At 40.1% G+C, this 21,923-nt stretch overlaps 1 protein-coding gene across 3 annotated transcripts in view; it reads left to right on the top strand.

The window, feature by feature from the left end:
- The first annotated feature begins 12,693 nt into the window (after positions 1–12,693).
- The window catches only part of arid4a (AT-rich interactive domain 4A), a 110,933-nt gene continuing 101,703 nt past the window's right edge, over positions 12,694–21,923 (top strand). Inside the window, exons 1-2 of one of the 3 annotated variants that reach the window (XM_072268042.1) lie at positions 12,694–12,776; positions 13,772–13,830. In XM_072268042.1, coding sequence (XP_072124143.1) covers positions 13,821–13,830 — 10 coding nt within the window. In that variant the 5' untranslated portion in view covers positions 12,694–12,776; positions 13,772–13,820. Of the gene's footprint in view, positions 12,777–13,625; positions 13,651–13,771; positions 13,831–21,923 lie in introns of those variants that run through there. The other 2 variants (XM_072268051.1, XM_072268060.1) reach the window with 2 other exon arrangements.

Raw genomic sequence — 21,923 nt, 5'->3', positions numbered from 1 at the left:
GACCTGGAGATCTTTTATTCAACATTTTCATTTAATGTAACTTTTTTTTCTCTTTGCCCATATTTACATTCCCTTCTTGCTTTTTAACTGTTTTTAATGGAGGTCGGGTTTGAGGACGTGATTGTTTTAAGTTGTTTAAGTCTACGTGATACCTAGTTAGCCCATTGCTTTGCTTTTTAGATTAGTTGCACAGTGGGGTTTTTTCCTTCTCTTTATTGATATATATGGAAAATTAGTATACTATTATATTACCTCGTTATTTTATAATTAAACTGCACTGTTTGTACTACTTTATGTATTAATATCTCTTGTAAATTTATATCACAACAGTGTATTAGTTTCTACATGGTCTACCTTTTGTGTACTAATTCAATAAAAAGATTTAAAAAGAAAGAAAAGATGTTTGAAGTCCACTTCAGTTACGCCCATCTATATTAATACATCCTAGCCTGGATCAACAGCTATCCCACAGTGATGGTGGTGCAGGAAGCTTTAAATGTTACCAGCCCAGATATTCACATGGGTGTATGAAGAAATTGAGACATCCAATTCTGAAGTCAGTCTTCCTTAGAATTTAAGTACATTTTTACTTTATTATAAGCAGATTTTGAAACTCCATTTCTGATCCCACATCATTTAAGAAAATAACAGTAGCACCTTGGTGCCTCATCTCTCCTCATCCTATTCTACTGCCATGTCACAATTAATCACATCATCCTTTCTCATCACCTTTTCACTGTTGTCAAAAAACACCTGATCTAGTTTAATTTACCCATTCAATAAATGTATCTCCCTTTCAGGTTGCAATATTTCTCATACTGCATCCTTAGCAATGTAAACTTGCTTAATTGTAGAGTTTAAAGACACAAGGAAACCAGTACATCAAGAATTTGGTTTTAACAGACACTGAATAAAAAAAAATGTAATGTGATATTTTAAAGTTTTTCTTGTCCAACCCCAGAATTGCAAGTAGACAGAAACATCTCATTGCAGACAATACCATTCACTCAAAATTAAGGACACTAGCAGGTGTGCTATTATAGTTAAAAAGTCTGCAGAATCTCAACTGCACCAGCTTTAAACTGATTTATGAAGGCACTTTGAAAGGGGTAACTGGATGAAATCAAATGGAATCAGAATTCTAGAGATTACTTTATACCCATGAAAATGTAATAACCCAGAGGAGACTCATTGCATTCAACACCATCATCCTGTCAGTACTAATCAACAAACTTCAAAACCTGGGACTCTGCATCTCCTCTGCAGCATGATCCTTGATCTCATTGCGAGACCACAGTTAGTGCAGATCAGAAATAATATCTCCCCCTTGCTGACAATCAAAACAGGTGCTCCTCAAGGATGCCTGCTTAGTCCACTGCTCTATTCTCTCTACACTCATGACTGTGGCTACACACAGCTCAAACACCATCTATAAATTTGCCAATGACACAACTGTTGATAGAATCTCAGATGGTGATGAAAAGGCGTATTGGAGTGAGATAGATTGGCTGGTTGACCTTGCACTCCGCATAAGACCAAGGAACTGATTATGGACTTCAGGAAAGGGAAGTCAGGAGTACACACACTAGTCCTCATCAAGTGGCAAGGGTGAAGAGCTTCAAGTTCCTGACTGTAAACATCTGTGAAGATCTATCTTGACCCAAACATATTGATGCAATCAAGAAGGCATGCCTGCAGCTATACTTCATTGGGAGTTTGAGAAGATTGTGTTAAACCCTCCACGAATAATTTAGTTTTTAAAGAATGGGGCAAGTTGGGTATTAAATGTTTTTGGGATCTGTTTGTTGGAGGAAATCTTTTTTCATTTGAGCAATTGTCAGCTAAATATAGCTTAACCAAAACTCATTTTTTTTAAGATATTTACAAATCAGAGACTTAAGATCTCAATTATGCACATTTCCTATAAGCTCAGATAAGAACTTACTAGACATAATTTTCAATTTGACACCTTTTCATAATGGTTCATTATTTAATATTTATGGCATGTTACTGGAGATGAGGAATGTTCCTTCAGACAAAATTAAGAATCTCTGGGAACAAGATTTACAGACATCAATATCTGAGGAAACTTGGAATGAATTCTTTTTTTAAACTGGTTAATACTTTATCATTACGTGCTCACCATTGCCTCATACAAATTAAAGTGGTACATAGAGTCCATATGACTAAAGATAAGCTATCTCATTTTTATTCAGATATATCTGCCTACTGTGACAGATGTAATAATGGAGAAGCGTCATTAATTCCTATGTTTTGGACTTGTCCCAGTCTTGAAAAATATTGGAAGGAAGTTTTTCCAAACTTCTTTACTTTTCAAAGTCAATTTTAAGCCCAATCCTCTGATGGCCCTATTTGGTATTGTTGCAGGACAAGATATCAAGCTGAAGACATCTGATTTACATATTTGGCCTTTAGCTCTCTTATAGCTAGGAGGGCACTTTTGTTTAAATGAAAAGATGTTTTCCCTCCTACTCATGCTCAATGGTTATGCGATGTTATGTCATGCTTAGATTTAGAGAAGCTTCGTTGTTCAATTTCTGAATCTTGTCAAGACTTTCAAACATTGCGGGGACTTTGTCTGAATTATTCTTAAAACCTTCAATTCGCTATTATTATTATTATTTTTTATTATATGAGAAAGTATTTTACCTTTTTTCTCCTTAAGAAACAGCTTCAGTTTTGGTAGGGGTTAGATTTTTTTGTAATAAATTAGTATATTTCAATACAACTACTGATTAACTTACATGAACACGGGGTAATGAGATTGTTATGAATAGATATAATGTAATTGGTAGTTTTTTTAAAAAAATCTTTTTTAACCTTTTATATATACTGGTCCACAATCCCTTACCCGAAATTCTTGGGGCCAGTTGCATTTCGGAATTCAGAATTTTTTAGATTTCAGACCCTCCCCACCCCACCCCACCCCGATACCAAAAAATACGTATGCTCAAGTCTCTTATTTAACCTGTCTCAGTGTGATGGACTTTAGGACCCAGCGGTGCACCAAACCTACACACATCCTCCCATACACTTTAAATCATCTCTAGATTACTTATAATACCTAATATAATGTAAATACTATGTAAATAGTTGTTATACTGTATTGTTTCGGGAATAATGACAAGAAGAAATTTTATTTCCAACAAAAACATTCAATAAAACATTAAAATATACAGCTTCAAACGAACTGAATCAAACACATGGTAAATGACTTATTGGAATAAATGTAGAACGTCACTGTCACTATAAAACTGAAGTAACTTGTCTTTGTTTTTTTAAATCATATACAGTGGTAGTTCCAACACTATTTTCTTCAGTAAGACGCCGCACAGACACACTAAGATCAAGCTTCTGCAATAACTCCACTTTCTGCATTATTGATAAAGATAGATGCTTCCTTCTCTTTTTCTCATTGTTACCCATAGGGGTATCTGCAGCACTTTTTGACATTTTCACAGTGAAATTAAACACAAAGTCAACAGTGAACACAAAGTATCAGTGAACAGCAAATTTTTTTAAAATTTCAAAACATACTTCATTCAAAAATAAAATTATATACAATAAACCATTCAATTAACTTTCCATCCTTTACATACGTTCCCATTATAGTCAGTACATATCCGTACCTATGGCCACTCACGTGGCACTCCATTGGTTCACCTTACCACATCATTGTTGAGGGGTATACTCCCCGCCCACCGACCCCTCCCACTCCCACGGATGAAGAAACCTATACCATGGTCCTTCCCCACCGGGCCCTTGCGGTGGCTGCACCGAGTTTCAGTGCGTCCCTCAGCACGTACTCCTGCAGCCGAGAATGTGCCAGTCGGCAGCATTCTCCCACGGACATCTCCATGTGCTGGTAGATCATCAAGTTTCGGGCCGACCAAAGAGCGTCTTTCACCAAGTTGATGATCTGTCAGCAGCACCGGATGTTGGTCTCCATGTGCGTCTCCGGGAACAGCCCGTAGATCAGAGACTCCTCTGTTACGCAGCTGCTGGGGATGAAATGTGACACTAGCCTGTCCATCCTCCTCCACATCCTCTTTGCGAACTGACAGGGTGCAAAGAGGTGGGTCACAGACTCCGCCTCACTGCAGTCCTCCCGTGGGCAGCGGGGTGTGGAGACGACATTCCGGGCGAACAGGAGGGATCTGACGGGGAGCGTCCCTCTCACCGCCAGCCAGGCGAGGTCTTGGTGCCTGTTGGTGAGATCTGGCAATGAGGCACTTTGCCAGATGAACTGAACGGTCTGCTCAGGGAACCACCCCACTGTGTCCATCACATCCTTCTCCTGCAGTGCCTGCAGGACACTACGTGCCGACCACTGCCTGATGGCCCCGTGGTCAAAGGCGTGCTCCTGGAAGAACTTTGCTACGTAGGACAGGTATGCCGGCAACGACCAGCTGACTGGGGCGTTGCGCGGAAGTGGGGCCAGACCCATCCTTCGTAGCCAGGGCGACAGGTAGAACCTGGGCACATAGTGGTACTTGGTGCCCACATACCTGGGCTCTACACACAACCTGATGCAGCCACATACAAAGCTGGCCATCAGGGCGAGAGCGACATTGGGGACGTTCTTGCCCCCATTGTCCAGGGACTTGCACATGACAGTCCATCTCACCCACTCCATCTTGGATCCCCAGATGAATCTGAAGACAGCTCAGGTAATTTCTGAGCTGTAGGAGCAGGGGACGAGCCACACCTGCGCCAAGTACAGCAGCCCTGAGAGCACCTCACACCTGATGACCAGGTTCTTGCCCGTTATCCACAGGGAGCAGGGAGTCCCAGTTTCTGTTTCACCTTGGCAGTCCACTCCTACCACTTCTTGTTGCATACCTCAGCCCCTCCGAACCAGATCCCCAACACCTTCACGAGATCAAACCTGATGGTGAAGGGGACACTGGATCGGTCGGGCCAGTTGCCGAAGAGCATGGCTTCGCTCTTCGTGCAGTTGACCCTGGCCCCCGACACCAGCTCAAACTGTTCGCAGATGCTAGTCAACCTGCGAACTGACCTCGGATCAGAGCAGAAGATGGTGACGTCATCCATGTACAGGGAGGTTTTCACTTGGGTCCCTCCACTGCCTGGCAGCATCACCCCTCTTATGCCCTCATCCCTCCTGATGGCTTCGGCAAAGGGCTCTATGCAGCAGACAAACAAGACAGGGGAGAGGGGACAGCCCACAGCCCTGCCTGACTCCAGACCTGATGGGGAAGCTGTCTGTTTCCCACCCGTTGACCTGGACTGCACTACGGATGTCCGTGTAGAGCAGTCAGATCCAATTCCGGATTCCCTCCCCAAATCCCATTTTGGAGAGCACGTCTGCCATGTACGTGTGCGATATCCTGTCGAAGGCTTTCTCCTGGTCCAAGCTGACCGGGCAGGTGTTCACCTCCCTGTCCTGCACGTAGGCAATGGTGTCCCTCAGCAGCGTGAGGCCATCTGAGATCTTCCTGCCCGGTACAGCACAGGTTTGGTCTGGGTGAATCACCTGTCCCAGAGCAGACTTGACCCTGTTGGCAATAGCCTTGGACAGGATCTTGTAATCCACATTCAGGGGAGAAATGGGTCTCCAATTTCTAATGTCCTCCCTTTCCCCCTTCTGCTTGTAGAGGAGGGTGATGATGCCCTTCCTCATGGACTCTGACATACTGCCAGCCAGCAGCATAGCATTGTACACTTCCAGCAGGAACAGCGAATGCACGTGTAACCAGTACGAGTGCTGAGTGGCGGCCTCAGGTGGTGCTGCCACGTCACACCTGAGTGACGTCAGCTGTTGGATTTCAGAATTTTGGATAAAGGAAAGCACTTTTTGTAGAAAATAATACAAAAAAATTAGAAAGAGAAGATTTTTAAATTTCTACAGATATATTGTGGAGAGCATTCTGACTAATTGCACCACTATCTGGTATGGAGGCTCCAATGCACAGGAGTAGAAAAAGATGCAAATGGTTATAAACTCAGCCAACTCCATCATGGGCACTAGCCTCCCCACCATTGAGGACACTTTGAATATGTGATGTCTCAAGCCATCCATCATTAAGGACCCTCATAATCCAGAGCACGCAGAGGTACAGGAGCCAGAAGACACACTGTTTTATGAACAGCTTCTTCCCCTCAGCTATCAGATTTTTGAACAGACCACGAATACTACCTCAGTATTTGCTCTTTTGCAGTAATATTTATTAGTGAAAAATACTCATTTAAAAATTTATTTTAACATGCTCATGTATTGCACTGTACTGCTGCTGCAAAACAACAAGTGTTACGACATGCGTCAATGATAATAAACCTGATTCTGAACTGGGATATAAATTTTAACTTCAATTTGTTGAAGGGTTCAAGGGAAGCTGAGGGCCTTATTTTTAATTTTACACCAGTGAGCATCAGGATTTCTGTCTGCATGTATTGTAGGGGTAGGAATTGACAACACTTTAAATGGTACCAAATTAACAGGGGAATTGTAACCCACAAGGCTCATAAATAAATATGTCAGGTTTGTTTGCAATTTTTTTGCATTTATGAACGCACTCTCATATCAAAATCTGTATTCCTATAAGGGATATTCCTAAGGGACTAGATATACAAATATTTCAATAGACATGGACTGATTACAGATGGTCCAGTATAGCTTCGTGTGTACTAGATCATGACTAACCAATCTTAGGAGTTGCTTGAGGAAGTTAAAAGAAAAGTGGATGAAGGCAAGGCAGTGGATGTTGTCTACATGGACTTTAGGAAGGCATTTGACAAGGTAGTAAGTTGGATTAGATATTGGCTTTGTGGGGAAAGGTTGACAGTGGCAGAAGGTTGCCTCTGACTGGAGGCCTGTGACTAGTGGTGTGCCACACGGATTGGTGCTGGGTCCTTTGATGTTTGTTTGCAATCTATATCAAGGTCTGGATGGTGTGATGAACTGGATCAGCAAATTTGTGAATGACATCAAGATTGAGGGTGCACTGGACAGTGAGAAAGGCCATCATGGCTTGCGTCAAATGGCAGATGGAATTTAATGCAGACAAGTGTGAGATTTTGCACTTCAGTAAGACCAAGCAGGATAGATATTCTACAGTGAACAGTAAGGCACTGAGGAGTGCGGTAGAACAAAGGGAACTGGGAACACAGGTACATAATCTGTTGAAAGTGGCATCACAGACAGATAGGGTCAAAAAGATTGACCTGCCTAAATCAATGTACGAGTAAAGATGGGATATTATGTTAAAGTTGTACAAGACAGTATTGTGTATGAAGTATTCTGTGCAGTTTTGGTCTTTCTGAGGCATCACTCCTTGAAGATGTCTTGAATACTTGGTCATTTAGCACAGAACAGTCATTTTGGCCCAACTTGTCCTTACCAGCCAAGGTGCCCATCTAAGCTAGTTCAATTTGCCTGCATTTGGCCCATATCCCTCAAAAGGTTTCCCCACACAAACTTATCCAAATGTCTTTCAATCTTAGTATACACCAAGTTTTACATTAACATGAAGAAAGCCATTTTTTCCTTTAAAGTTTCTGATGCGCAACTTTGAATGCTAATTTAATAAAATTTATGTTGTCAAACAAGGTTATACGTTTCGGTATAGTACCAATGAATTGATCCACAACATGAAACAGGAGTGTGTGGGCCATGGCAGTCAAAGCTCAAACTGGGCAGGGCACCTGATGATGATACATTTCAGTGATCTTTCCTAAGATAAATATTGATCTATTTGAGCGAGACAAAAATCTCACCTACATCTTGGTACCATTGGTCTCTTCTGTTCATATCAGAGGAAGTACTGAATGATAGTTAACAATTTATTTTTGCATTCAGTAAACACTTTACATCTGCAAATTCACAATAAAACTCTGTATTTATTTCAACTTTCACTTCCTTTCATAAGGAATTGCATCCTATTTTTTAAATTACGTTGGTAACATTTGAAACAACTTAACTTAAATAGAGCTAAGTTTATGACTTTCTATCTATAATTTCTCTATAATTTCATTAACATCATGGAACAACATCTGAACTATTATAACAGAGTACTTTCACCACTAAGGCTGTTGGGCAGGAAACTCAGGAATATAAACCAGCAGCTCTGGTGGAACAATACTAAACTTCTACCTCAGGATATTCCACTGCAGCTGTTCTTCCTTCATCTTCGTAAATTGTAATCATACATTCAGAAATTGTTTCTCCAATAGATTGACAAGCACTGAAGTTGCAATACGCACCCAAGTAAACTGACAGTTTTCCGTCACTGTCCAGATTTGTGCCTTGAAGACAGTGTTAAGGTTTCAGAAGTTAATAATAGTCACTTACCAGAACACAATATTAATCCCACCTGTTCCTGAAGGCTCTCTATATGGGTTTGATTGGACTAGTGAACTTCATAAACAGGTGAACCCCAGTATGTGGATGGCCAGTAAGCACCAAGGGGAGATGGCTTGACTCTTCACAGATGGGTCACACTTACTCAGCATAAATGCTTAGTCACCCAACAGCACAAGGCTAAAAATTTCTCGCCTTTCACAATTGGACTGGACTACTTAATTTCTGGTTGAATAGAACCAAACAAAAGCAACAGCATGAATTCCCCTCTTCTGAATTCATGACCTGGAACTCATTAATAAAGCAAAGGTAGTTGGGCTGAAGGCATTGCTCCAAGATTATCTGCAACAAATGCCAATAGAAATAACTGGCCATAAACAACTGTAAAGGCCTTCTTTTATGCTAGAAAGGATTCCAACAATTGTAACATATGCCATTTTCTACTAATTTTCAGAATCAGATTTATCACCAGCATGTGACTTGAAATTAACTTAGCAGCAGTTCAATGCAATATATAATCTAGCAGAGAAACATAAAGCATAATAAATCAATTACATATATTGAATAGATTTTAAAAATGTGCAAAAACAAATACTGTATATTAAAAAAAGTGAGTGTCCAAAGCTTCAATGTCCATTTAGGAATCGGATGGCAGAGGAGAAGCAGCTGTTCCTGAATTGTTGAGTGTGGGGCTTCAGGCTTCTGTACCTCCTACCTGCTGGTAACAGTGAGAAAGGGTATGCCCTGGGTGCTAGAGGTCCTTAATAATGGACGTTACCTTTTTGAGACACTGCTCCCTGAAGTTGTCCTGGGTACTTTGCAGGCTAGTACCCAAGATGGAGCCGACAAGATTTACAACCTTCTGCAGCTTCTTTCGGTCCTGTGCAGTAGCCCCTCCATATCAGACAGTGATGCAGCCTGTCAGAATGCTCTCCACTGTACAACTATAGAAGTTTTTGAGTATTTATTGAGATGCCAAATCTCTTCAAACTCCTAATAACGTATAGCCTTCTTTATAACTACATTGATATGTTGGTTCCAGGTTAGATCCTCAGAGATCTTGACACCGAGGAACTTGAAGCTGCTCACCCTCTCCATTTCTGATTCCTCTATGAGGATTGGGATGTGTTCCTTCATCTTACCCCTCCTGAAGTCCACAATCAGCTCTTTCATCTTACTGACATTAAGTGTAAGGTTGTTGCTGTGACACCACTCCACTAATTAGCATACCTCACTCCTGTACGCCCTCTCGTCTCCATCTGAGATTCTGCCAACAATGGTTGTATCATCAGCAAATTTATTGATGGTATTTGAGCTATGCCTAGCCACAGTCATGTGTATACAGAGAGTAGCGCAGTGGGCTAAGCACGCATCCCTAAGGTGCACCAGTATTGATCATCAGCAAGGAGGGTATGTTATCACCAATCTGTACAGATTGTGGTCTTCTGGCTAGGAAGTCGAGAATCCAATTGCAGAGGGAGGTATAGAGGCCCAGGTTCTGTAACTTCTTAATCGTTCCTTGATACTGTTTCCAATCAAAAACTTTTCTGACATCAGCACCAGAAAGGACAAGAGTTTATAGTATGGAGTAATGTGGTCTTGGAGGAATCCAAATGGGGTGCTTGTGACCAGATAAATGAATGCTGTCTGATAGGTTGTCATGACACTTTCTAGTACTGCTCTGGAAATTGAAAGTGGCAAAAAAGTGGTAGTTACCAAATGTAGGCAAAGCACACCCCATCATAGTTTTATTTTGTTGGGCAACTACCCTGGAGAAATCTGATGAGGTGCAAATGACTCAAGCATGTGTTCATCAAGACAACCAGAACCTTGTCTAACACACAATTAAATCAAGACCACCTTCACAGACAATGGCAGTTTCTGAAGAGAGACGACTGAGATGAGCTATCAGTTCTGCACTTTCAATATATACCACGTGCTCATCATTCCTTCAGAGTCCAATGTTCCTAACTTTCCCAGATGTTTCACCAGCTATACAGTGCAAATAACACCCCAGCAGCTCAATATAGTTCAGACAAGCCATAATTCCATTTTCAATTCATTTACTTGCTTTAAAAAAAACTTTAAAAACTTGAAACCTGACTAAAGATTTACTTACACAGAATATCAAGGACTGTCCAATACATTTTCACTTTTCAGTCACATTTAGAATGGGAGGAATTACAAATCAATCTGCACATATCAAGGCCCTACAATCAGCCATGTGATAATGACTAATTAACCCTCTTTTTGTGATGTTGATTGAAGAACCTGTTTTGGATCCGGGGAAAGTTGAGATATTCATTAAGCATTATTCATTATTCATGCAATTCTGACAAAATGGTTAAGAGTATTGTAGATTTCTGTCTTTTTCACAACTATGAAATATAGTGAACTATGACATTTGGTTGAAACTTAGTCTACCATTAATGTTTATCAGTGTGAAGACAAAAGGGACAACAATAAGTCAGTTCCATACTTCACATTTGGCAAAACTATCTGGCAACAGCTCTCCTCTAGGAAAATATCATACATATGTACATTTAAATACTTGCATGTTCTTTCAGCTTCAGATTTTAAACAAGGTCTAGGCTTACAGATTGGAAGTTACTCTTTTGTAACAAGAATTCCACTAAAACCAAAGTACTCTATGTACGATATAGTACTATCACAAAATAAAACCCCAGGACCTCTCACCGAAGAGAAACTGGCCTGGCAAGTGGAAGGTACATTTTAAAATAGTCTAGGCTCAGTTGGGCAGAATGTTTTACTTCAGTCTAATACAATTACTTCCTGCCACTAAAATTTGACAGAAATTTACATTCTCCTTCACATGCAGCATAGCTTAACAAGCAAAACATTTAGGACTAGGTTAACATTTAGAAGAAATTGTTTCCCAGATACTTAAGTACTTTTTCAATATAAAATTTATATTTAACCACATGACAATTAACCATGTGAACAGAGAGAATTCCAGATTTATTGGCATGATGGTGTCAAGCGTATACAGTTTCTTTCTTAGCCTATCTAGACATAGCAGCTTTTGCTGTATCAGAATAACACTGGTCCTAATCCTGTACTGTGGACATATTGTATAATGAGTTGATAAATCAGGCACCACGACTTCTGTATACAACATTACATGCATCGGAGCAGGACATAAAAAAAATCTATAGCATTCAATCGATAGATATGAGGCAAATTCTCACTGGGATTAGACAGTTATTCTTCAACCACCATAACAAAAACAGAATTCTTTCATGGTTTAATTTATTAGTGTCTAGGAACTTTCTGTACAAGAGTAGACTGCAAAGTTTCCTTATTATATTACGAGTGACTAATGTTAAGAATAATTGACTGACTTTAAAACGCAGCTAAAATATTCAGAGATGAAGACAGAATTTGCTTGTTTCTGGCTTGAAGGTAAAAATTCTTTCCAACTTTCCCCAGTAGACCTGCTGCAAACTCCAGTGAAATATAAGTTTAGGCTGTTTTCTTTCCTTTTTAATTTGCGTAGTGCAAGTACATGAATATCGTCCCAGTTAGGAGAGAAACAAATACCTTAAATGAAGAAACACGTTGATAGAAATACTAGTATTGATCCGAAGCGCTAACCTGTTTATCTTCCCGTATGATACGAGCCGCCCTGCTGAGCACTTGCAGCATTTTCCCCAGTTTTGTTTTTTAGCAATGCTTTCCTCGCTTGAAGTGAGATTGTGGCCCGTTTCATTCCGGGCAGGTTTCTGCAGCGACCGGCCGTAGTAACAACTCTGGCCGGCTGACAGCCGCGAGCCGCGAGCCCCTGCCCCGGCCCGTGCCGCGTGCACACTATTTACAGCGGCAGCTGTTTCCGGGTACGTAACAGCTCAATGACGCATCAACAGTTCCAGACGCCATTGAACCCAACCAACTCCCCAATGACGAGAACAGAAATAGCCTTCGTTTGACCTTTTATATTTACATCTCGTAAGCTTTTTCACTCTCCATCACAATCCTAAAACTTACTTTAGGCAGTATCCTTGCATCCTGGATGGTAAAACGGCAGACAGCGCGACGACGAGCAGCTAAAAGCCGAGAATTTCCTGACCCACCTCGTCCTCCGCGCGCTCGCTACCTCTTCGACAGAACCTCAAACAGCAAAAATCGCCACCAAGATGGCGCCGAAGCGCCTCTCCCCTCTGCGCTTGCGTACGGCTTGAGCGCCGTCTCTGACTGGGGAACATGCGCAGAAAGAGGGGAATGCGCTGCACCCTGGGCCCGAGCCGCCGCTCGGACCCGTTTCCATGTGACCGTGCAGCCAATTAATGAGCTGTGCGGTCGCCTTGCTCAACATTCAGCCAATAGGAGATCGAGAAGGGCAGGCTCGCTCAACAGCTTGTTATTTCGGTTTTCGCTGGGACCTAGGGAAGTGGACGTTAGCGGTGGACGTGTGTGAGTATGTAGCTCCCCGATCTCCCTTTTAGCCCTTACTTCTGTAGTATTAGAGCATAAACAAAACTCCATCTATTAGATTTCGTGTTGTGGGTGGGGGTTTGGTTCTCGGTTCCGGAGCTGAGGTGAATTGACTGGAGCCCTTTCCCCCTTCTCTCGGTTTAAAGTGAACGTAGGTGGGCATTGAATGGCAGTCAGCTCCGACTTCTCGTACTCGCCTGTTCACGCATTTTCTTGCTCCCCTTAGACCTGCAGTTCAATTGAAAACCACGGTTTTATTCTGTTGGGACATTAGAAAGGTGACTTGTACGTTTGCAGAGGTTCCTTGATTTTATTTTATTTATGTGTGAAACCTCGATCGTCGCGATTTTTGTTAAAGCGCCTTTATACGTGAGGGGGGACGGGCTTGAAAGGCGGTCCGAGGTAGCAATCCTCTTTTTAACTTCGCCACTGTTTCCCATCGACCTGTTTTAAAGTACTGGCCTCACTTGCTCTTCCCCAGATGGTACGCTTCTATAATCGCTTCGAACGAAAAGTCGCGCAAAATGAGCGATTTCTGTTCGGAGGGAGGGTGCTGGAGGGGGAGGGCGCGTTTCGTTGTCGATCTATGAGCGGAGAAGGCGACTGATTTGCCGGGACACCTCCATAATTGTACTACAGGATCCGAGCTTGTTGGACTGACATGGTGCAGAAAGCGAGAGAGCAATGGCGACGTGACACAGGATGGAGGAGCAAGCGGGAAGGGGCAGTTAAATTGTCCTCTAAGTCCACTCTCCTTTTTAATTGTATCTTCATTGATCTATAATTAGATTGTAAAATAATTTCAAGGATGTGAACTTCATAGCTTCGCCTTCTTGAGACGAGTAGTGGAGGTCGAGGTGAGCGGGGGATGGGGAGGGCAAAATGTTATTTACATTAGAACCTTGTTCATGTACTTTTAGTTTTTGTAGATTTATTCGTACCGAACGAGTTAAGATCATATCCTTGTCTTAACTGCAGTGATCACCACTTCGAGCTGGAAGGACCCAAGTGAACAGGACACCCGAAAATGAAGGCAAGTTGTTTGCATTGACTCCATTACTTGTTGACTGTTTCATTTTTGACGAACGGATATATGTTGACCATTTTTGTCCAGAGTATAATGTTAGAATGTCTTACGCTGATTAATATTCTTTATTTTGCATTTAGCCGTGGGATGGACCAAATTGTACTAACATTAGGGCAAATATTTGAGCTTTGTCAAAGATTTCAAAATGAATATTGATCATACCCAATAACAGACCAACTCAAGTACACTTAGTGAAACTTACAAAAGCATCTCAGAACAAGAAAGAAAATCTAATAAACTTAGATAAAGTGAAAGAGGAAAAGGTAAGAGAAGAATTGAGAAATTTTGTTGAGGATCTTTCAAGTTTATTCGTAAATTGGGAACTTCTGGTGTCTTTTAAACTATCTCGTCATGTCTCTGGAAAGAACTTACTCTATTTTTAATTTTTTTCCTAATCTGCGTTTGCAAAGTAACAATTGAACAGGTAACTATGAATCCAAATGCTTTCCACTCACCTAAAAGTAATTTTGAACTGGCTATTTGCCTTGTTCTTTGGATTTGGATTTTTGTTTTGTTAAGTTGATGGTGGTGTCATTCAGAATTCTTATAATGGAAGATCATTGACTTGAAATGTTAACCATGTTTCTCTTTCCACAGGTGCTGCCTAACTTGCTAAGTATTTCAAGAATTCTTGTCTTATACAGTTTAGTAGCAGTGTTTATGGGATAAATATTGATCAGCATGCAGGGTGAATGTATGTGCTCTTTCTTTAATAATTGAACTTTCTACATTTCCCAGGAAGATGTCTCCTTGATTTAACATGTTATATAAAAAGGAAGCTTTTACTTTGGAAGATAGAAGAAATTGACTTTGAACTATGAATGCTTTATTTATTTCTACTCAATCTTCTTGTTATCTGTGGATCAGTCTGGTACTGTTATCACTAGGTCAGAGGATTTGTTTTCAACCTCTATTCTTAGCATTCAGCTATTTGGTGCCATATTGGATGAGTTATTGCTGAGTCTTATAGTTAAATAAACCACCTTCTCAGATCATAGAACACTCCTCAAAGCAAGGTCAATATTCTGTCAGTTATCTCTCATTGTTACAGAAACAGATTCTCTTGCAATGTTGTTTGTAGATCCCTCTATTTACAACATGACAATGTTTCCTACACTGATTGTATGTCTTGGTTAAAAACTCTTTGTGGTGGACACTAGAAAAGGTGCAAGATTTTTGGGATTGGAATAGTTTCATTACTGTCACATGTACCAAGATACAGTGAAAAGCTTGACTTGCATGCTGTTAATACAGATCAATACATTACACCCTGCATTGAGGTAGAACAAGGTAGAACAATGCATAATAAGGTGTAACAGCTACAGGGAAAGTGAAGTGCAAGAAAGCAATAAGTTACTGGATCATAACAAGGTAAATTGTGAGATCAAGAATCTTTTTTATCATAGTAGAGAGCCATTTAATAGTTTATAATAGTGAGGTAAAAGCTGAGCTTAAGCCTGGTGGTGCATCCTTTCTATGCTGGAAGGAGGAGAAGAGAAAGTGTCTAGAGTGGGTGGGGTCTTTCACTATGCTGGTTGCTTTGCTGAGGCATCAAGAAATATAGACATGAGGGAGGTTGGACTCCGTGATGTGCTGAACTGTGTCCACAACTCTGCATTTTCTGGTGGTCGTGTGCAGAACAGTTGCCATACCGAGCTGTTAAGTATCCAGATAGTTGCTGTCTATCGTGCATCAATTAAAAATTGGTAAGGGTTGATAAGGACATGCTAAATTTAATTGGCAAATGTAATTGAATTTTCTGGCCCGAGTGTATGGTTACTATTAAGTATTTTGCAGCTGCTAGGGTGATACAAGTAAATATTCTTGCTACCTTTGGACCTCAAGATTGGATTGCTACCAAATTTGACAGGTGATATTTTTCACAGAAAACTCTATTCCTTTTTTAGAATTATGATGGAATTTCATTGAAGCTAACTGTATCTTTCAGATTTTACTTAATTGTCATCAGCTCATGGGAAGTCCTTTTCCATTTAATTTAAGCTCTTAGTCATCTGGTATTTTTATTATAAAAAGAATGAATGATATATTTCATATAATTAGATAATGTAGCCCAGCTGTCAAAATGCAGTTCATTTAGCTTGTGCTCATTTTGTTTCAAGGAAGCACAAATTGTAGTAGTAACAATTCTTTGTTTACAGGTATAATTAGTTGTGTCTGAGGCACTGATTTATGACAATAGATAGATGAGTTTGAGGTTTATTATTGAAAATTTTATTATTTAGAAATGGAATGATGGGAAGTCTTATCTATGGAAGCTTTTGTGCTGTTTTTGGAATTAAAAGTTTGTGAACTATCTTGCAAGAAGAGGATAAAGTAAAATTATCGGGCTGGATATATGTCAGAAAGTGTGGCATAAATACAAACTTAACATTCCATGGAAAATTTACTTAATCATTAATTTCCTTCCATTAGAGACAGACTCCCTCATGATGTTAAATGAAATATTTTGGTTTTAAACAGTAGATTGGTAATTGTGTTAAAATTAATATGGAAAATAGGTTTGTTTTGTTGCCATAAAGACCACAGACATAAACATAAGAAATTCTGCAGATGCTGGAAATCAAGAGCAACACACGCAAAATTTGCTGAGTTCTACCAGCATTTTGTGTGTGATGCCCCACTCACATCACACAGCTTTAGTTTAAAAACCACCTTCAGAAATCCACAAGTTGATTTGGTAGATAATCCCAGGTTACCCAGGTACGGTTAACTCTGGGGTTAGTGCCGCAGTGATAGTTCTTAATAGAATATTTGGACACCAAGTTATTTCTAAGTAAGTCTGTTTTTGCATAAGGTAGAACAGTTGCAATGAATTAGAATATAAAAGTTAAGATAACAAGTGCTGGTAATGTATAATGGGGGGGGGGGGGGAAGAATTTTAGGTCTTCGTTGTAAATCCAGTTGACAGATCTGAGTTTAATCGGTATTTTATCAATTTCTGCATGAGATAGAATCTGATGAATCAGTCAGAAAAAAAACAAAAGGAGACATTTGTTTTGTTTAAAAATAACATTTTGCCAACATCTTAAAGGCAACACTTCTGTCATATTTGCAAAAGCCATGCCATTGACTTAAACTATATCAAGTCTGTGTTCCTCCACACAAGTGCTTTAAGACAACATTTCCAGAATTTCTGTGCTTATTTCTTATGTCATAATTGTTCCTGGATCTCTATAGTTTGAGGACATTGTGAAATGTTGTCCAGTTTTCAGCACTAACAAAAGCAACTTCTGTTGAGATCTGTACATTTGAGTAGAGTGATTTATTTTATTTTAGGACCTATTTTCTGTTGCTTTTCTCAAAAGATGATTGACCCTTTTATCTCATGTAATAATTAAACAACTTGTTGGATTAACGGGGTGCCTGGGGTGTCTAGGGAGGGGTAGCTCCTCTGGTGGGGGGCCTGCCGTGCCCTTTTTCAGGAGAAAAATTGTCCGCCAAGTGGAATTTCCAGATGCAACCTAAAACGAGCGAGTTGGATTAACGATCTATAATAAAAATAATTTGATATGATTAGAATATCTCATGTTATTATGAACATGCATTGAGGTTCTAAAATAATTTATGTGCTTTAACCTCCAGTAAATTACTTCAGATTTTTTATTTGAGTTTCTGGTAAAGTGCATGGCAGATCCCAGTGAAGGAGCTGAGAATTTGTTTGGAAGTACCTTGGATGGCTGCTAGAAAATTACAAACATCTTTGAGAGTGCAGTTGTCCAGATTTGTTCAATAATTAATAGAAGATAGAACGGTATAGCAAAGAACAGGCCCTTCAGCCCACAATATTATGCAGAACAAATTAAATTAGTACTCAGATGCCCAACTAAACTAATCACTCTGCCCACACAATGTCCATATCATTCCATTTCCTGCACATTTATCTGCCTGTCCAAGGGCCTTTGTTGTATTTGCTTCCATCAGCACCTGTGGCAGTGCATTCTCTGTGTAAAAGAAAGCTTGCCCCAAACATCTTCTTTGAACTTGTCCCTTCTCACTTTAAATGCAAACAAAATATTCTGCAGATGCTGCGGGCAAAGCAACACGCACAGCGTGCTAGAGGAACTCAGCAGGTTGGGCAGCATCCATGGAAATGAACAGTCAACGTTTTGGGCTGAGACCCCATCTGCAATTTCTCCACCCATATGTACCACAGCACCAACATTCTTCATGCCATCTGCAAACTTACCAACTCATTCATCTTCCTAATAGCTTTGTATACAATTGTAAAACATTTGTCCTGATTAAGGGTCTCAGCCCGAAACATTGACTGTTCATTTCCACAGATGCTGCCCGACCTGCTGAGTTCCTCCAGCGTGTTGTGCATGTCACCTTAAATGCAAGCTCTCTGGTAATAGACATTTCAACTATGGGAAAAAAATACTGTACTATATGGCTCTTATGATCTTATAAATCTCTACCAGATCTCCCTTCAACCTCCATTGCTCCAGAGAAGGTCTTTCTTGCCTCTCCTGATAGCACATGCTTCCAATCCAGGTAGCATCCTGTTAAACACCTCTCCAAAGCCCTAACATCCTTCCTATAATGGGACAACCAGAACTGAATGCAATACTCCAGATGTGGCATCAATAGAGTTTTTACAAAGTTGCAGTGTTACTTCCTGACTCTTGAACTCAATTCATTGACTAAAGGTAAGCATTACAATACACCTTTACCACCCTAACCAAATTTCAGGCAGCTATGGACTTGGATCACAATATCCCTCTGCACCCCAGCACTGTTAAGAGTCTTGCCATAAGCAGTGTACTGTCCCATTACATTTGATCTGCCAAAATGCTACATGTCCTATTAGGTCAGGTTAAACCCCATCTGCAGTTTCTCCACCCATATGTACCACAGCACCAACATTCTTCATGCTGTCTGCAAACTTACCAACTCCTAGTAGCTTTGTATACAATTGTAAAACATTTTTCTTTTATAGTTATATGCGACAGTGATGGCTCAGTGATTTGCAGCTGAACTATGGCCAAGGTATTTGCCCAAAGACAGAAGAAAGAGATTCTAAGAACTGAAATGCAGCCCATTGAGTTCTGTACTTAAAAAGTATTTGGCATAATAAATTCTCGAGCTGTTTGATGTAAATGCATATATTGACATAACTTGTTATAGGCATAAGTCAACTTTTTGTTTTAGAAGGATTAAGTAACAAGTTAAGTCCTAAATTCAGGCATAACGATTCTCAGAAAACTGGAATAGAAACAATCTTTGGTAACAAATTATTAGTATGATTAAAACATTCATGGCTACAATCATAAAAGGTAATTTTGAGATGAGTTACTTGAAAGGTACTATCACTAGACCATGATAGGTTAAAGGTTTTGCCTCTGTACTGTAGAACCTTACACGTTTAAAACTGTCCACTGTATTATTTTTGAAGGGAAAGTTAAATATTCACATAAGCTGTGAATATTTTGAAAATCAGTACTGTTGATAGCTGAAGGACAAATTTTAGGGATAATTTAAGTATTTTTCTTAACTTGAAGTTTTTTTCTCCCCACAACTGACATTGCATTGGGAAAGTGGGCCAACCTGAACATGCACGTTTTCCAGTTTAAATACATAACTTAATTTTCACTAGCTCAAGTAAACATTAATGTGCAATTATTGCTATCAGTGTAGTGATCTGTTAAGACCATTTTAGCCAGTTTTAACCCCAGTTTTAAAAGTCATTCTTTGATGCATGGAAATGGTCATTTTATTCATGCTCAAATGTTGTTAGATCTCTCCAGAATATATAAGAAAAAGCAATACAAACAAAATGCTAGATAAACAGGTGGGGGTGAGGGGAAGGAAGATAGCTGGACGGTGATAGGTGAAGCCTGGTAGGTGAGAAAGGTAGAGCTGGAGAGGAAGGAACCTGATAGAAGCGTGTACCATAGGAAAGGGGAAAAAGGAGGGGCACCATGGGGAGATGATAGGCAGATGAGAAGAGGTAAGAGGCCAGAGTGGGGAAAAGAAGAAGAGGGAAGATGGAGGGAAAGAAATTTTACTGGAAGGAGAAATCAATGTTATTCTATCAGGTTGAAGGCTACCCAGACAGAATATGAGGTGTTGCTCTTCCACACTGAGAGTGGCCTCGTTGCACAAGGGGCCATGAACCGACATGTCAGAATAGGAATGGAAATTAAAATGGTTGGCCACTGGGAAATTCTGCTTTTGGTGTAAGTGCTTGACAAAGTGGTCACCCAGTTTATAATGGATCTCACCAACATAGAGGAGGCTGCACCAGGGGCATTTGATGCAATTGATAACCCCAACAGTTTTGCATGTGAAGTGTTGCCTCACCCCACTTTTTCCCTTCCTGGAAAGGGGTCTCAGATGAAAAGTTGACTTTATTCATTTCCATTGATGCTTCCTGACCTGTTGAGTTCCTCCAGCATTTTGTTTATGGTGCTTTGGGTTTCCAGCATCTGCAGGATTTCTTGTGTTTATGTAAGAAAAACCTTTGTTATGATTTATCTGATTTTTTTTTGTTCCCATACTTGTAGTATTTCCTGCACAGTAATAATAGAAAGATTTAATGCAGCATTTTAAGGCTACTGATATGTGTGTGATGAATATTGTTGGCTTACTATGTTCTTACATGCACATTAATTAAACTTAAGGAGTGTAGTCAAAACATATATAAATATTTGTTGTTCAGATTTGTGGTTCAATGTTTAGCTACAGTAGTTCACAGTCCTTTGGTATAGCCTGCTTCTTGGTTTATTTTATAGTGTAATAAGCTTTTAAGATGTACTGCAATTGATGTTTTTTAAAAAATTTCAACCCTTTCCATTTGCTTGAAGCTATTATTTTGATAAACGTTTTTATAAAATTGCAGCTTACATGAAATTCAGATTTGGTGGCTTAGAGTTGCAGTGTGAATAAACTGGCAGAGAGAGATTTATGTAGTATGTGAATGCAGATGTATCAAAATCTGAAGGATAAGTTTTGTACATAACTGTTTGAATATGTAGGTGCAATTGTGTGAAAATTATATGATAAGCTTCAGAAGTGCTAATATTACAACAGAATCTAATTAGAGATCCTTAGTTTGGGCATGCAATTGTAAATTTGGAACTTAATTGTTTTTAAAAAATGTGTATTTTTTCCTTGTCAAGGCATGCATTATCGTGTTCTGGGCTAGCTAAAGGTAAACCATCATCATAATCTTCATTATGTGCTGTGTCATATGACGTGGGCGATCATGGTCCCACGACCATGCTAGTTCTTGGCATATTTTTCTACAGAAGTGGTTTTCCATTGCTTTCTTTTGGGCAATTATGAATACTCTTCAGAGCTTGTCTGCTGGCGTCTGTCGTTACATAACCAGGACTTGTGATGTGCCCAGCTGCTCATACAAGCATCTACCTTCTCCTCCTGCCCTATGGCTTCAGGTGACCCTGATTTGGGGGGGGGGGGCATGGGTGGCTAAGCAGGTGCTGCACCTTGCCCACGGGTGACTCATACCTCAGGTAGCGATGTATTTCCACCCGCCACCCAAAGGCAAACCAATTTTTTCATTCCTCCATTATTAGGCATCTTAATCTTTCTCTGTCCCTTCTACTAAATAAAGTTCAGAATTTGAATAAGGTTTATTATCACTGACATATGTCATGAAATTTGTTGTATTTTGGGCAGAAGTAGAGAGAAAAACATAAATAATTGCTATTAAGTTACAATATAAATATAAATAGAGTGAAAGAGGAGTAGTGAGGTTGCGTTCATGGGTTCATTGACCATTCAGATATCTGATGGCGGAGGGGAAGAAACTGTTCCTAACATGTTGAGTATGGATCTATAAGCAGAGGGTCTCCCCCGGGTGGTGAATATCCTTAATGATGGAAGCTGCCTTCTTACTGCACTGTCTTTTGAAGAGGATAAATGCGTGGCTGAGGGATTGGAGCAGGGGGTGGGGATTCAGATTCCGGGATCATTAGGAACACTTTTGGGACAGGCGTGACCTGTACAAAAAGGACGGGTTGCACTTGAATCCGAGGGGGACCAATATCCTGGCAGGGA

The sequence above is a fragment of the Mobula birostris genome, chromosome 1, assembly GCF_030028105.1.
Source record: "Mobula birostris isolate sMobBir1 chromosome 1, sMobBir1.hap1, whole genome shotgun sequence".
Lineage (NCBI taxonomy): Eukaryota > Metazoa > Chordata > Chondrichthyes > Myliobatiformes > Myliobatidae > Mobula > Mobula birostris.
Note: the sequence above shows the minus strand (reverse complement) of the source record. Positions and strands in the feature narration are given on the sequence as shown.